This window comes from Neopsephotus bourkii, unplaced genomic scaffold, assembly GCF_033783945.1.
Source record: "Neopsephotus bourkii isolate Nb327-2 ecotype Australia unplaced genomic scaffold, CSIRO-AGI_Nbou_v1 NB_1376, whole genome shotgun sequence".
In the NCBI taxonomy this organism is placed as follows: domain Eukaryota; kingdom Metazoa; phylum Chordata; class Aves; order Psittaciformes; family Psittacidae; genus Neopsephotus; species Neopsephotus bourkii.
Window position 1 is genome coordinate 4711908 of NW_026901855.1, and position 14479 is coordinate 4726386.

The following is a 14479-nucleotide window of genomic DNA, read 5'->3' on the forward strand; positions in this document are numbered from 1 at the left end:
CCTCAGGAATGTCTGTGGTGTTTGAAATATCTTGAATATTCAGGTTAAACAGGATTCAAGGATCCAGAAGATTTGAAATTTTACCATTAAAATCCTTAAGGTAGTAGCAGCCTGGATTCTTGTTGGAAAACTTAGGCGATGCAGCAGGATTTCTCTTAATTGTATGTATGAGTACTAAATGGAATAAAACACTTGTTTCATTCAAGTCTTCACAGAGCTGGACTTGTCTGTGCTTTAGAATTTTGCATGATAAAGGAGAAAAAATAGGCATTTCAGAGGTGCAGTTTGTTAGAGAAGCTAAATCACGAAGGACATCATGTCGTATTGATATACAGGAACTTACTATACAGAAGAAGGAAAAAGGAGGAAGGTTGTTTTAAATGAGCAGTTCCTATTGGTACTTGTGTCATTGAAGCATCTAGAACCTATGGGAGGAAAAATATTTAGTAAATCACAAGTAGCAAAACTTATCCACACAATATTATCGTAACACATTATATCCTGCAGACCTTTCAGACCCCCACTGATCCTGAATGCAAACGAACTATTGGATTACGCACATTTTCTAAAATAAACTTAAATGTCTGTCTTTATCCTGTGTATTCTTTTCTGAAGTACAACCTTGAATCAGAGCTGAAGTCAAAGAGAAAAACCGGGGGGGAATCTAGATTAGTTGTGTGAAGGGGTTGTTTGAACATGTGTACCATTCAGCTCTGGAAAGGCATTACACTGAGGTCACGAAGGGACTGTTACTGAAAATTTCTGTATATGAAGGTGGACAAAAATCCACCTTAATCACATCATGGCTCAGCTGTCAGAAGTCTGATGAGGTTACTTCATATTGAACTTTTTATTGCTTCAGATTGCAAACCATGATATTTCCCTTTTGAACTCTCATATCAAATGCTGTTTATTTTTTTAAAGCACAACTCAAAGTCAATATTAATTTAATAATTGTATGGTTTTATTGGTATTTAATGACTATCCAAGTGCTTAATAATGGAAAACTTGTTCTTTAACTTAGTGTTGTAATTGGGCATATCAGTGAACACATTCTCATGCACACATTTTTATAAATCATTCTTACTAATGTCTGAAATAAAATTTAAAAACAGAACAATAATGAATAGTTCAGGTACTAATGTTGCAGTTTAAACTTCTTTGAATTTTCTAATGTCCTTCATTTTTCATTGCCTTTAAAGGTATGATTTTTTTATACATATTTTAATCTTGATGAATATATCTGCCTAATAATAACAATACTAATAAAATTAAATTAAACTGGATTAAAACAAAAAAAAAAGTCTTTAAATATGTGGTGGGGAATAGTTGTCATTTCTGGATTTCTTGAAGGTCTAGGACTGTTGTTATAAGAAACCCATTTTTTTCCTGTCATGTCTTCTTTTATTGTCCCATTTCCTTTGTACCTTAGTCTTGCTGGCCTGTTCTTTCCAGATGTCCTCCTTATGAGAAATTTCAATCCACTTAATTTTTATCTTTTTTACAGTCAGAACTCCACACAGATGAAGAAACATTCAATGCCAGCCACTGGCTGACTCTTGTATTCCTATGAACTGTGGGTCATTCTTTAGTCTGAAAAAAATCTCATTGCCAGAAATAAAAGGTTGCTTATGTACATATCAAATGAAGCCAGTGCAGTTTTTTTGTTCTGAGTAAAGTGTGTTATAGAATTCCCTTGGTGTTACAGAACATGTTCTTGCCCATCAACGTCAAGATTTCAATGCACTCATTGCAGGAAGTGTTTCCTCAGAATATCCTCTATCAAGTGGGGAATAACCCCAGTTTCTACTAAAATCACGTTCAACGCAGATATAGTAGTAGACTGTAAGTGTACCAGTCTGGGTTGCAGAAAAATTTAGGAGCTCCTAGAGCAATTTAGGTGCTTAAGTAGTCCAGTGGAAATACCTCGTGAGTGTCTTTCAGGACCTACACTCCTTTCTTACACAGAGCTAAATAGGCCCACTGCCAGAGACCAAAAATACCCTAATAGAGATACATAATTTTTATGACTGCCTTTACAAGATTTTGGTTTGGTGAAGGAGAGTGTGTATTTAGTGTGTTGTAGAGAGGTCTAATGCTAACTGATCTTAAAAAAGAAATTATTTTTGCAGTGAGCTTGACTTGATTACTTTTGTTTCTCTTCTCCTCAGACTAGCAGGTCTGCTTCCCTTTCCTGTGAATGTAAACTTTCCCTAGGCTTAAACCAGTGTGAGATCTTACAGGAAAGGGGCCTGTCCTTTAGGTTGAGAAGCTAGGAAAACAGCTGACCCACATGACCTCAGCCTATATTAGTCATCAGTTTTTTATTTATAAATAGATTTTAAAAAAATCAATGTTCTGTGAATATTTCTATCTCTTTAGCTTTAGGTGATTTTCTTTTAATTTTGATGTTTATATTATCTCAGATGCTCCTTATTAGTTTTTTTTTCTCAGTTCCCACGCTGAACATGATTCAAATTTTATATTTAAAAATCTGTATTCAAAGAAGTACAGAACTAACTCTTGGTACTTTGTGTTGGTGCTGATATGAATTATTAAAGTAGAAAATGTACTTAGAGGTAACAAAATGTCTGTGAGTGACTCCAGCCCACTATGGTACATTGTTTAATATTGTTTGATAGATGACTGATCATGTTTGTCTCTAGTATTTTATCTTTTCCTGCTAGTTTATCCAAGTAACTAATTGTACATGTCAGGCATCTGAGGGGGGGACAGAGAAACTGGTACATCAGTGTGTGTCAGCTAGTGGTTAATTAGATCTTCCTACATGGATTATAGCAGTTTCCCACTATGGATCTGTTAGATGGAAGGAAAAAAGTAGATGACTTTCCAGGAAGGTGGTAAGGAATCAGGCCACTAAAGCTGCTGTTCAATGTTCTGCTGTTTTACCTTTTGCCCCAAATAATCAGCAAGCTTCCTAAGTGTTCATTATTAGAGTTGGAGATACTAACTCAAATGCAAATTGTTGTTTGCCTTGCAACCTGACTTAAATACGGATGGCGATATTTACAGATGCCTCTTAAGACTAGGTCCATGCTTTATTACATGTGAACCCATGTGAGATTATACCTGGTATGTCATTATAGTTGCTTCTCCGCTTATTCCAAAAAGTCAGCAGTAACAGGGTGATGGTGGGAAGGATAGCTGCGGTCAGCAGGTACCCCATACAGACTGGCAGCATTTCTAAGCAACAGTTCCACAATATTGATTATCAAGCACATGAGATTTACCAGTCTTATTGCTTGCAGCATCCAAGTGTCTGCAGTTGACTGGATAGAACATCTTGCCAGTTATTAGTCATATATATTTTTTCCCTTGATGTATCTTTACATTACAAAAAGATTCCAGTATCTTTTTCAGAAAGTCAAATAAAAATGAAGCTGTTCTAGGTTATTTATATGTGGGATATTTAGGAGTAATACTGCAAATTGTGGAAACCAGTTGCTGACTCTTGGTCTGCCATTTATTCAAAACATATTGGAGTGCTACTCATCATCTACTGAACTTCTGCTTATGGTAGTGTAACTTCAGTAAGCTGGAGGCTTACTCTAGTTTTCTACAATATTATAATGAAGCTTGTAAAAGTTGCACTTTTTATGCTTATGACTGAAGAGTTTTTTATTAAAAAGTACTTGAAGCAAAAACTAGAATGTGCCAGAAAGTGACTGTAGCTGATCAAAAGGAGAAAGCAGAATGATGGCATTTCTTTACTCTTACTACTAACATCATCAAACTGAGCTGCTCCTTTCTACTGGAACTTAGCCCAACCCATCTGACCAGTAAAATTTTTCAGTACCCAGGGAATCTGGTCTAAGGGTTTGTGTGAATCCTGTTCTTTTCTGTACTGTGCAAGCTATATGAGCTTTGCTCCAAAACACACTTTATTGGGTAATTCTGTTATTCATCAACACAAACAATTGAACTGCACTTGCCTGAATTTACATCTTGAGTAATTATTTCAGCTTTCATTTAAGTTACTTTCTAAGCACCTGTTTTTATTGTGGCAACAAGCCGTAATCTTTGGTAACTGGACACAAGCCTTCATGTGTCCTTAACACCTTTCTTTTAAATTTTACTTCCTTTTTTCCTATCTTCCTACTCTTTGGTTTTTTAATCTACTTCTATTTCATCCTTTCAGCATTGATTTCTTATTTCTTCCTTTCCTTTTTTCTGTTTACTGGGTTTCTAGTCCTTATAGGTGTTTTACTACTGCAAGAAGGTTGATCAAATACTACTAACTGTGTTTTTGTGTGCCTGACAAATTGTGCCATGCCTTGTGCAGTCACATCTAGAGTCTGATTAAAATGTTTTAACATATGACACTGAGTTCACTCAAGGTGTCATATCCCAGACAAATTACACACACCTTCTAAGCAATTTGGATAATCTAATACTCTGAGCACAGTCTGAGATATTTTTCTCATAGGATTTAACTTCTTGGACCTTCCAGAACCTCAGACAATTGGATGTGTAACTATTCTCCACTTTACTAAAGATAAATCTCTCTCTTTCCAAATACTTACGTACACACAAGTGAACTTATGTATTTATAGCTAAATAAGGTCATTAAAAACCCAGAAGATCTAGGATGTTTTAACTATTTCATTGACTTTTCAGATTGTTTTTAAGCTGTTTTTTAAACTTTAAAGGCAACACTGATAGTGAACGGTTCCAAATGGTAAAACAGAAAATTCCCTTCAAATATAACCGGCCCGTAGAGGAGTGGCTGCAGGAAAAAGGTAACAGTCATTAAAGCTTTCATTTTAAACCCATTTGATTCTAAACCCTCATTCTTAAAGCCTGCAAATAAATGTTTCTTAAATGATAATCGCCTGCTGCATAAATGACTGTTTTAATTTTCATTATAATTTGTGTCAGCTTCCACCTGCCATATGTTGATAAATCATGCTATAATACATTGCTATTAAAATGCAGTTAAAGGGACAAAATTCTAAGCTTGCTATAATAGTAATGACAAACAAACAAGCAAAAATTTTCTAAAAAATAAAAAACACCAAACCACCAAAGCAGAGTGAAGAGCAACAAAACATGTATTATGGCAATTTAACCACTGCATGATTTTCCTTTTTTTGTTTTTAAACTACATTTATATCTTTATTATCAAAGTTTTCTTAAACATATTCAAACCTACTCATTAAACCACTTCCTGTAAGGTTGTGTGTTTTTTTTTTCTCATTAGTCTGATTAGCCACTATGGCTGTGTATTTCCTAATTGTATTAAGATAACTAATTGATTTTAAAAAATGCTGTAAAGAAAACATTTTTTAACATTTTTATTTAAACTACAGTGAGGGAAACAGAGAAAGATGATTGTTCTGTCGCTTTTATGCTATGTCTGGAGTACAGTTTCAACTCTCATGATACATTTGTCTTAAGTCATGGGTCAAATTATTCCCTAACTTAACCTCAGGCAGTGCTATTTAATTTTGTGGGTTTGCCTGGAGTAATTAGCCTCAGATCAGTAAAAAGACTTGTTAACATGCACAAGTCCAGCTGGCTTGAGTGAGAGTTCATCATACACTCCTGACCTGTTAAAATGAGACTTGTGTCAGAACAGTAATATTTTTTATCAGTAATTTGGAAAGGGAAAAAAAAAACTTGGCTGTAGAGCCCATTCTGAAGGCTGTTGAAGGTAACTGCATAAAGTAGTGCTTAAGCCAGAAAAATCTTCTTGCTCTATAATAACTGTGGTATTAAAAATAATAAATAAATCACTAACTGACTCCTTGCCTTGAAGTCTAGAAAAAGCAGAACAGTCTTCTCTTGTTTCCTCTTAAGAAAGTACTGCTGAAAAAAGGGGGTGACCTTTGAACTCAGATCTTGCATTTTCTGTGCTAATTTTGATTGTTGACAAATTTTCGAAGAGGGGAAAACCAATGTTTTGTAGAATTAGAAAAATATAATTCATGTTCTGTTTCAAACTTCTGTCATCAGCTGAATTAACAGATTGACTTAGCAAGGGTAAATTAGATCACAAAGGATGTGGCTAAGTATAGTCAAAGTATTTTTATATGAAGGGTCTGATCCTGCAAAGTCTTGTGCACACTCAGTTCCCATTGACTTCTATGAGAGCTGACAGTGTTGCCCACTTTTCAGGTTTGCAGCTATAGCTAAAATATTTCTGAAAGTAAGACAAAAATATTTGTGTAACTAATAAATTTATTTTTTTTATCACCAATGTTTTACGGAATAGTTAATTCAGCTAAATTTAGGTAAATTTTAGGATGAAGGTATACAGAAAAAGCTTGTTGAGTCTCAGTGGGTTGCCTTGTTAATTTACAACAAACTAAAATAAATAAATAAAGCTTAACACTAAAAAGAAGATAATTTTGGTGAGTTTGAATTGCTAAAGTCCCTTTAACACTAAAGACAGTGATTGCCTCAGCTTTGTTAAAACAGATGCATGTCTAATTCTTTGATGCAGCTCATGTGCTCGAGAAACTCACCTTTGTTTTCTTGTATTTGTTTCAGTTATGGGGTTGGTTGATTGTTTGTTTTCCTTTTTGTTTTTCCACCAAATCTTTTTGTTTATGTCATTGCTTTTTCAAGTTTGAGCTTATGAGCATGCTAAGGCACTTTCATTTGTAAGCCAACCTGAAGTTTTGAACTGAAGTCTACCTTTTGTGGTTATTGATGCTTTGTTAAAAGACAATCACACATGCAGTAGGGTCTAAAGACAATATTTGAGTGTTCAGACATTCTCAAAGCATTACCTGCTTTTAGGCTCAAAGAGTAGAGGTATGTTTTTGCAAAAGTAAAAGGAAATTCAGTCTTCAGACTTTGTGCTAGGGAATGACATCATGCAGTGTAACAGCTGAGACAGTATCACTTTGTTCATTCATTCCAAAGTAGATAGATATTTTGAGCAACTTAGGTACCACTGAAATTAAAAAATAATAAGAATGAATAATTTACCTAACTGTTCACCAGCCTGCTCATCCATCTGATCATCAGTCCAACAATTAATGTAAGATGGAAACCTTCTGTCAGCAGACTTTATAAAGATGATGAGTAAAAGGGTATCTTGCTATAAAAATGGAACAGGATGAACTGATGGATGAAGGAATAGACAGATTCATCAAAGAGACAGCATATAGAATAGCTTTCTTGTCCACACGTGTTCTTGGCTTGAGCAAGGTAAAATGAAACACTTTTTGATTGACATTTTTGAATTCCATAGATTGGGTCTTCCTTTGGTACCACTGTTATGTTATTTATAATAATGAAATAGTCCATTCTTGAGAAAAAAAATCATCTTTGTGAAGTGGCATCATTACTGGTTTTTGATTTTGGTTCTTGTAATTTTTTTATTTTTGTAAAATGGTTTAAAATATTTTTAAGAGGAGCCCAGGTAATAAGCAGAACATGAAACACTTTTAACTTCACTGAGATTTTGTATGTGAGTAAAACAAATAAACAAAAAAAAAAGAAGTATTAGTCCTAAATTGTTCAATTAAGTAGTCATACCTAAATTATGGTGTTACCATAAAGGCACAGGTGTTACTAATTCTGCAATTGGATGAGCTAATAAAGACCTAGAAGCATCTGATTGAAAGGACTGATCCTGGAAGTCCTTAATTCTTCAAATCCCTCTTACTTACATGTGAAGTCTTGTTGATGTAAGTGACTGTACTTTTGAAGCAAGAACTGTTAGTATGAATTAGGATTTGAAAAGTCAGCCTTAGAGTTATGGAAAACTTACACTTTTACTAAGATTTCTCTGTGATATTTTTAATTGTTATACAGTTTTCCAAATGAAGAAGTCAATAAGAGAGCAAACAAAAAGCCCGAAAGGTTGAATTACTCAGAGTACTTGCAAAACACCTCAGAAACTTAAAAAATGCTTATGAGTTTTCTCCCGTATGACAGTAAAATAGCAGTAGGAAAAGGACTCTGTGGAAAAGGACTGTAATTCTGCAACACTTACACACCTAGTAGAATTTACTAATGTAAACAGTAGCTCAATAAAATTCAGTGGCCAAATAAATTTTACTTAGGTGAAGCAAGGGCTTCAGAACCCTACCATCAGAAGAATGATTAGAAGAGACCTATGGTGGCAGAATTAAGCATTCTCTCAACAGTCTTCTCTCATTTCACGTGCATTTCCCTATTGTCTTTACTCATGTGCCTGCATACTATCATAGACTGAAGAATGAGAAATATCAGGTTTTAAGTGGCTCCAACAAGTGATTGTTCTTTTAGCAAACACAATTCTGGTACCAGGGCTTTCTCCAGTATTAACCATATGGTGCAGTGCATGAATCCTGGTCTGGAAGACCACTTCACAAACAAGGGTCCAAAAGACACAAAGTTCTTTTCTTTACTGGAGTGGCACCCATCCTTCATGTACACTTTCTTTCAGCATTAGAAGATGCAGATGAAGACCCAGAAATGTAGACATGATCTCTTTTTTCAGCCTCAGTATACACCTTATTCTTGAATGTAAAGCAAGAGATATGACAGATATGTCTAAAGCTGTACTATGAGCTTGAGTTAGAATAGATGACATCCTTAGGAGAGTTGCAATTCTCCAGTAAAAGTGAGGGAACCCCTTTTCTGTTATGACCTGGGGAGCTCTCCTAGCTGGAACTGCTAAAATTCCTTCGTTATCATCACCCACCCCTTTTCCCTTTGATAGAAGATTAAAAAAGATACAGCACTGATTCAAGGGGAGAAAGGAATGGAAATGGAAAGTTTTGAAGAGTCAATACTTTCCCTTCATTTTCAGGGATAAGATCTCAAGAATAGTGAAATAGCAACTTGTTCTTTACTCATCTCACCTCTACCTTTGCCACTCTTACCATGAGTGAGGTGGGAAGGAGGAAACAGTAGTAAGTGAAATGTCTGGGTATGTGGGGGCAGGAGCAGTATGGAAACGCATAGCATGCTAGAAGGAGTAATATATGAGAAGGGAAAAATGTGTAGTAAAGAACTGACAGCATATTCATTTAAAAAATCCAAAACACAAGACAGAGAGGAAAAGCAAACTGAGGATATGGTATATGAGTTTGTATACACACTTCTATAGTGTGTAGTGCCATGTCATCTAGGTCAGACAGGAGCTGGGCTGAGAGGGCTGAATATTTTGACAGATATTGGCAGATCCTATTTTCCTCATAGACAAGAGGAAAGGCTCTGTTTACATGCTGAGGATGTGTGGCTTCAGTGCATGTTTGTTGATGTTTTAATAGACATATGTTGCCTCTGGTAAGTTTAAAACCTCCTGAGATGCAGAATATCGCATCAGGTGTTTCAACACTTTCCAGGGGAAGGATACCTTCCATTTTTATTTCTCATTTCTTCATCAATGCAGTTACTCCACCCTGATCAAGTCCTCATGTTCCATTTACAAATCTGTAGGTGAGGAGCACAAGGGATGTGCAGCCCACCTGCACTTGTCCATATGTTACACTTCTCCATACACTTTTGCTTAGTTAGCTAGGGCCCTCTTTGGGGACAGGAACTCCTTTCAGATACATTTCTTCTCTTGTCCCCATTCTCTTCCCCATGGTCCATCCTGTCACCATAAGATGATGCAACACCGCATCACCACTTGACTTCAAGACCCGTCACGACGACCACCAAAATTGGTGAGCTCCCCCTCATATTTTGATCTGCTGTAACCACTGGCTGTGAAGGAATGAGCAGTGGGTTATAGACTGTGCTTTGTTACATGGTGGCATTTTGCACCTCTCATCAGGGTGGACTAGAGAGAGGAAGTGGTGAGTGAGAACTGGGGAGTGGGAATGGGATGGGAACATCTGATGCAAACTTCATAAGCATGGGGAATCAGAGTAGGTATTTGAATTATGATTGACTTGATGCTGCATTGATAACCCTTCTGAGCTCTGCCCAGTCTGGCTGTCTGTTAATTCAACAGATGCCAGGTGGCATACCCCTAATTTTCTGAAGAACAGTGAAATTATAGCCACTGCCTTTGCACTGCGTAAAGCAATTTACTTCTAGACATAGTCAACCTAGTGCAGCCTGGAACATACACAGTGTTCATAGAGCAGTCCAGGCTGAATATGATTTAAGTATCCTACAAAATCAGGTGAATTGGCAATCGTTACAAGATTTATTTTTTATAAATATATTTTTCATTACATATGATATTAGACCATTCCTAACACTCAAGATGTGATCTTGAGTAAACCACTTAACCTGTCTACATTTGAATTTCACTGTCTTTAAGAGGGTAATCAAGTGTAAGGCATTATGAGGCTTAACCATCTGAAGCACTGTATTATCCTCACTATTTCAAAAAATTTGCTCTTTCAGAGACACTGCAAAAGTTTGCATTTGGTATTTCTTGGGTTCAGATTCATCAGCCTTCACAACACAAGATTTACAGGTGAAAGATCATGATGGATCCTGTCTTTAGATTCCTACACAATTCTTACATCTTCATCAATATTTTTCTGATGTGATCCTCAAGCCACCCTTTAAAACCTTTGCACTATTAAAAGTGGCTTTGTGAGTGAATCCTATCCTTTGACCAGTCAAAATAGAAGGTTTATTTATGAGCTAAAGTTTGACAGGTACTGCAATTGAATTGATAGTAGAAAATGGCCACATAATGGAGCCTTATTTGTAGTTTAAAACAGGTCCAACTCTAAAAGAGTGGGTACAAATTTCTAACTGACTCAAAGCTCCTCCAGAGTTTTGATATGCGAATGGATGCTGAGGTATGAGGTTCAATTTTAGCTGTTCTTGCTTTCAGGCTAATCTTCCTTATCAATGAGCTTTAGGCAGTACGTTTCCATACTGTTTCTACAGTCATCATAAACACTACCAAGAATGAATCTACTTCTTTGTTGTCCGTCATTTCTGGCCAGGACTCAGTGTAAGATGCAAAGTGAAGGAAATGTCTGGCAATAATGTTATTCACCCCCCCCTTCACTAGGACGACAGTTAACGATCTTCAACACCCAGGCGCAAATAGCCATAGGAGGGAAGGACAGAGGGCGTCTCTTCCAAGGCCAGCTCTCCGGTCTCTATTACAATGGCTTGAAAGTGCTGAACATGGCAGCAGAGAACAACCCCAACATTAAAATCAATGGAAGTGTCCGACTTGTTGGGGAGGTCCCTTCCATCTTGGGAACAACACCCACAACCTCCATGCCACCAGAAATGTCTACTACAGTCATGGAAACCACAACTACAATGGCCACTACTACCACCCGAAAAAATCGTTCACCACCCAGCATCCAGGTGAGTCAATTAGTCTTTTACATTTCCTTGGCTTCTTAATTAGTCATTTGTTTTGCTGCTCACTTCTGAGTTAATGGGAGCCATGTTCTCTGAATCATGCTCCATGTAACTATTTTATTAACATTATATAAGGTAAATCATCACAATACATTGTCCTGTGTTGGTGAACAAACAGCTGGATGAATTATAATGTCACATGTACGTGTAATGGGGATGTATTTTGTTCCTGTTGTACTGCAACCCTGTTTGTGTAATTAGTATTGCCCCAGTGCGAACAAAAACATGATTGTAACTGTTTCTACAGTTGCATATCTGGGGAAATGTATTCCTAGGGGAATTACAATGCTTAATGGAGGGTGGATGTATGTTTATTATTACGACAGTATGTGCTGCTGCAACAGTGAAATTCATAATGGGGAGAAGAGCAATGGAACATTACTTCCAGGTAGAGCCATTTTTCATTTTCCTTTTATAGCCTTCCTGTAGAAAATTTTAAAAGAACACTGTCAAGATCAGTTTCTTGCAAAATGTAGGAGCTCCAACATAGAGTGGCTCCAATGTCTTTGGTAAAAAACATTCCAACAAAAAGTACATTTCAGATGTTCTGGCTTAATTGTGGTTATGTAGTGTTTAATGTCCCAAAAATGCAGTGATTTTTGAACCATTTGTGTGGCAAACAGAATATGGTACTGATTAGAAATAGACACATTAAATTGACTCTCCTTATCTGTGCAAATAAAAGAATAATGTAAATAACCAATCTAAGCAGTGGATCAGATTTGTAAGATTGATTATTTCAGTGGTTTACTATCATGTTATCAACTAGGATGAAACATTTGTTTTAAAATCTTTCTATACATCAGAACCTCAACCTGTAGAAATTGACATACTTTCATTGACACCAGCATACACCAGCTGAGACACTGGCAAATAATTATTGATCAGTGTGCCTTTATTAAACCTCCAGAGAAAGGTATATTGTCTAGGTGGAGAAAAAAAAAATAAATTATTACATCTGCTTCCCTGAAACAATTTCTGCTGCCTGGGACAGAAGATCTTAATGAAATCAAGGATTTTGAAACCTGTAATCATACAAGTTGCATGCTTGCTTTCTAACTGCTTCAGAAGGTTGAATCAGTTATTGATTGTATTTTTATATATATGACCATTTGCTTCATTTTTTATCTAGTGCTGGTCACTTAGGATAAGAAAACACAAAAATTGTCCTCTTAATCTTGTAGGAGGTCAGGCCATTCATGGAATATTTTGTCCAGTTCTGGGCTCCTCAGTACAAAAGAGAGTGAGCTACTAGAAAGAGTCCAGCAAAGGGCTTCTGAGATGGTTAAGGGACCGGAGCATCTCTCCTATGAGAAAAGGCTGAGAGAGCTGGAACTGGTCAGCTTGGAGAAAAGAAGGCTCATGGAGGATTTTATTAATGTTTATAAATACTTAAGGGAGGATGTAAAAATTGACTGAGGTGCTCAGTGACAGAACCAGAGGCAATAGACACAAACTGAAGCACAGAAATTTCCCTCTAAATGTCAGGAAACAGTTTTTTTACTGTGAGGGTGACGAAGCACTGGCACAGGTTGCCCACAGAGGTTTGGAGTGTCCATGCTTGTAAATACTCAAAAGCCATCTGCACATGGCCTTGGGCAACCATCTCTGGGTGACCCTGCTTCAGGGAGGGGCTTAGACCAGCTGACCTCCAAAGATCCCTTCCAACCACAACCATTCTGTGAAGTGTCTCTGGGTGCAGTAGATTTTACAACTATTGGGATAATTAATTCCAAGCCAAGGTTTAACATTGTCCTCTTTGGTACTCTGTAAATCCATTTGGCAGAAGGACTGGGATTAACTGAACCTCAAATACCAAACAGGTGATTTATAAAGTCTCAGCTAAGTGAGGGGAAATTACCCCAGGTTTGGCCATTGTTTGTTATAAACTTTGAAAGAATTACAGTTCCTTTTCCTCAGTGGCTAGCTCTAATTTTAGAGAAAATCTTTGTAAGGTTACATCTACATAAGAATAAAGTCTGTGGTCCTGATCCTGCTATTAGTTTATTAAAGATTTTATATAATTTATAAAGGCAGCAGAACTGTGTTTAGCTATAGCAGTGTAACAGAGAATAGCACTGGACCTTTGTGGGCTGGGTCAAACTGGAAATGACCCTGACTTACTTGAAGAGGAACTACTCCAGAAAGCTTCCTGTCTAGCCTACATGGCAGTTCACTCAGCCTGTAGAGACCACTGTGTGCTGAAAAAGCATCAAGAAGATTTAATAAAGTGTCAAAGTGCTTCTAAAAACATGGTTAAGAGCAATGATTTCCTGGATACACATGCACCACAACAAATGGCCTCATCTCAGCTGATATTAAAGCAATAACTCTTTGACACTTCATGCTACCCACTGAAAGAAAGATAAAGGTCAATATATACCTCCATTACAACTCTCTGCATTTCAATATCAGGCCATTTTATTGCTGTCGCAGCACAGATGGCTTGCCTTTCTTTACTCTTGGTAGAATTTGATTCTGTCAGCTTTAGTTGTATTATTTGTACAGAGAAAGTGAGAAGAAATTGTCTTTTTCTATTTGGGCAGTATCTCCAGCTGTGGTTTTCCGATGCCTAATGGTTATTTTATCTCACTTGTGTTCAGCATCACCATTGTCAAGCCTGCTTATGACTTTAGATCTAAGTGGTGGAAAAATCTAATAGAACAAGTTTGTTCTTTGGGGAACGTAAAATATAGCTACCTAAGGCTAGGAGCAGTACAAATACAGTTAGTTATTACCTTGTTCCAGCTTTCTCTGTTTCTGCTCAGAAAGAAACATTTTTTCTTCACTTTCAAGACCATTCACAGTTTAGCCTCTTCCCATTCTGATCAGCATGATTCAAGAACTTTTTTGCTCACTTCTTAGATTTGATCATAAGAATCTTTCTGCCTGCCTGGTACTATCCACAAGGCAACAGCAGGTTACTTTTCCAATCCCATTGAAACATTTCTTTCATCATGACTCATGTCAAGAAGTTGTCAGAGGTAAGGATGATGATGGTCTAAGACAGCTGTTTATCAAGCCACTCAGTATTGGCACATTTTTTTTTTTATTATCCATTTTTTCTGTATCATGTGTGAGATGCTTGGACTGAAGACTCCTTGAATTCAAAATGTATTTTCTATTCTTCATGTCTACACTACTTACCACAGAAAGATTCTGGCCC

General features: G+C 36.7%; 1 protein-coding gene across 31 annotated transcripts in view; it reads left to right on the forward strand.

Annotated features, from left to right (window-relative positions):
• Positions 1–14479, forward strand: part of NRXN3 (neurexin 3) — a 1029877-nt gene that overhangs the window by 908140 nt on the left and 107258 nt on the right. For 18 of the 31 annotated variants that reach the window (XR_009727556.1, XR_009727557.1, XM_061367479.1 and 15 more), the window contains 3 exons: positions 4671–4760; positions 9573–9632; positions 10949–11256. Coding sequence is in view for 29 of the 31 variants with exons in the window: in XM_061367479.1 (XP_061223463.1) it covers positions 4671–4760; positions 9573–9632; positions 10949–11256 (458 nt within the window). In the remaining 2 variants the exon portion in view is untranslated. The remainder of the gene's footprint in view (positions 1–4670; positions 4761–9572; positions 9633–10948; positions 11257–14479) is intronic. The other 13 variants (XM_061367489.1, XM_061367509.1, XM_061367490.1 and 10 more) reach the window with 1 other exon arrangement.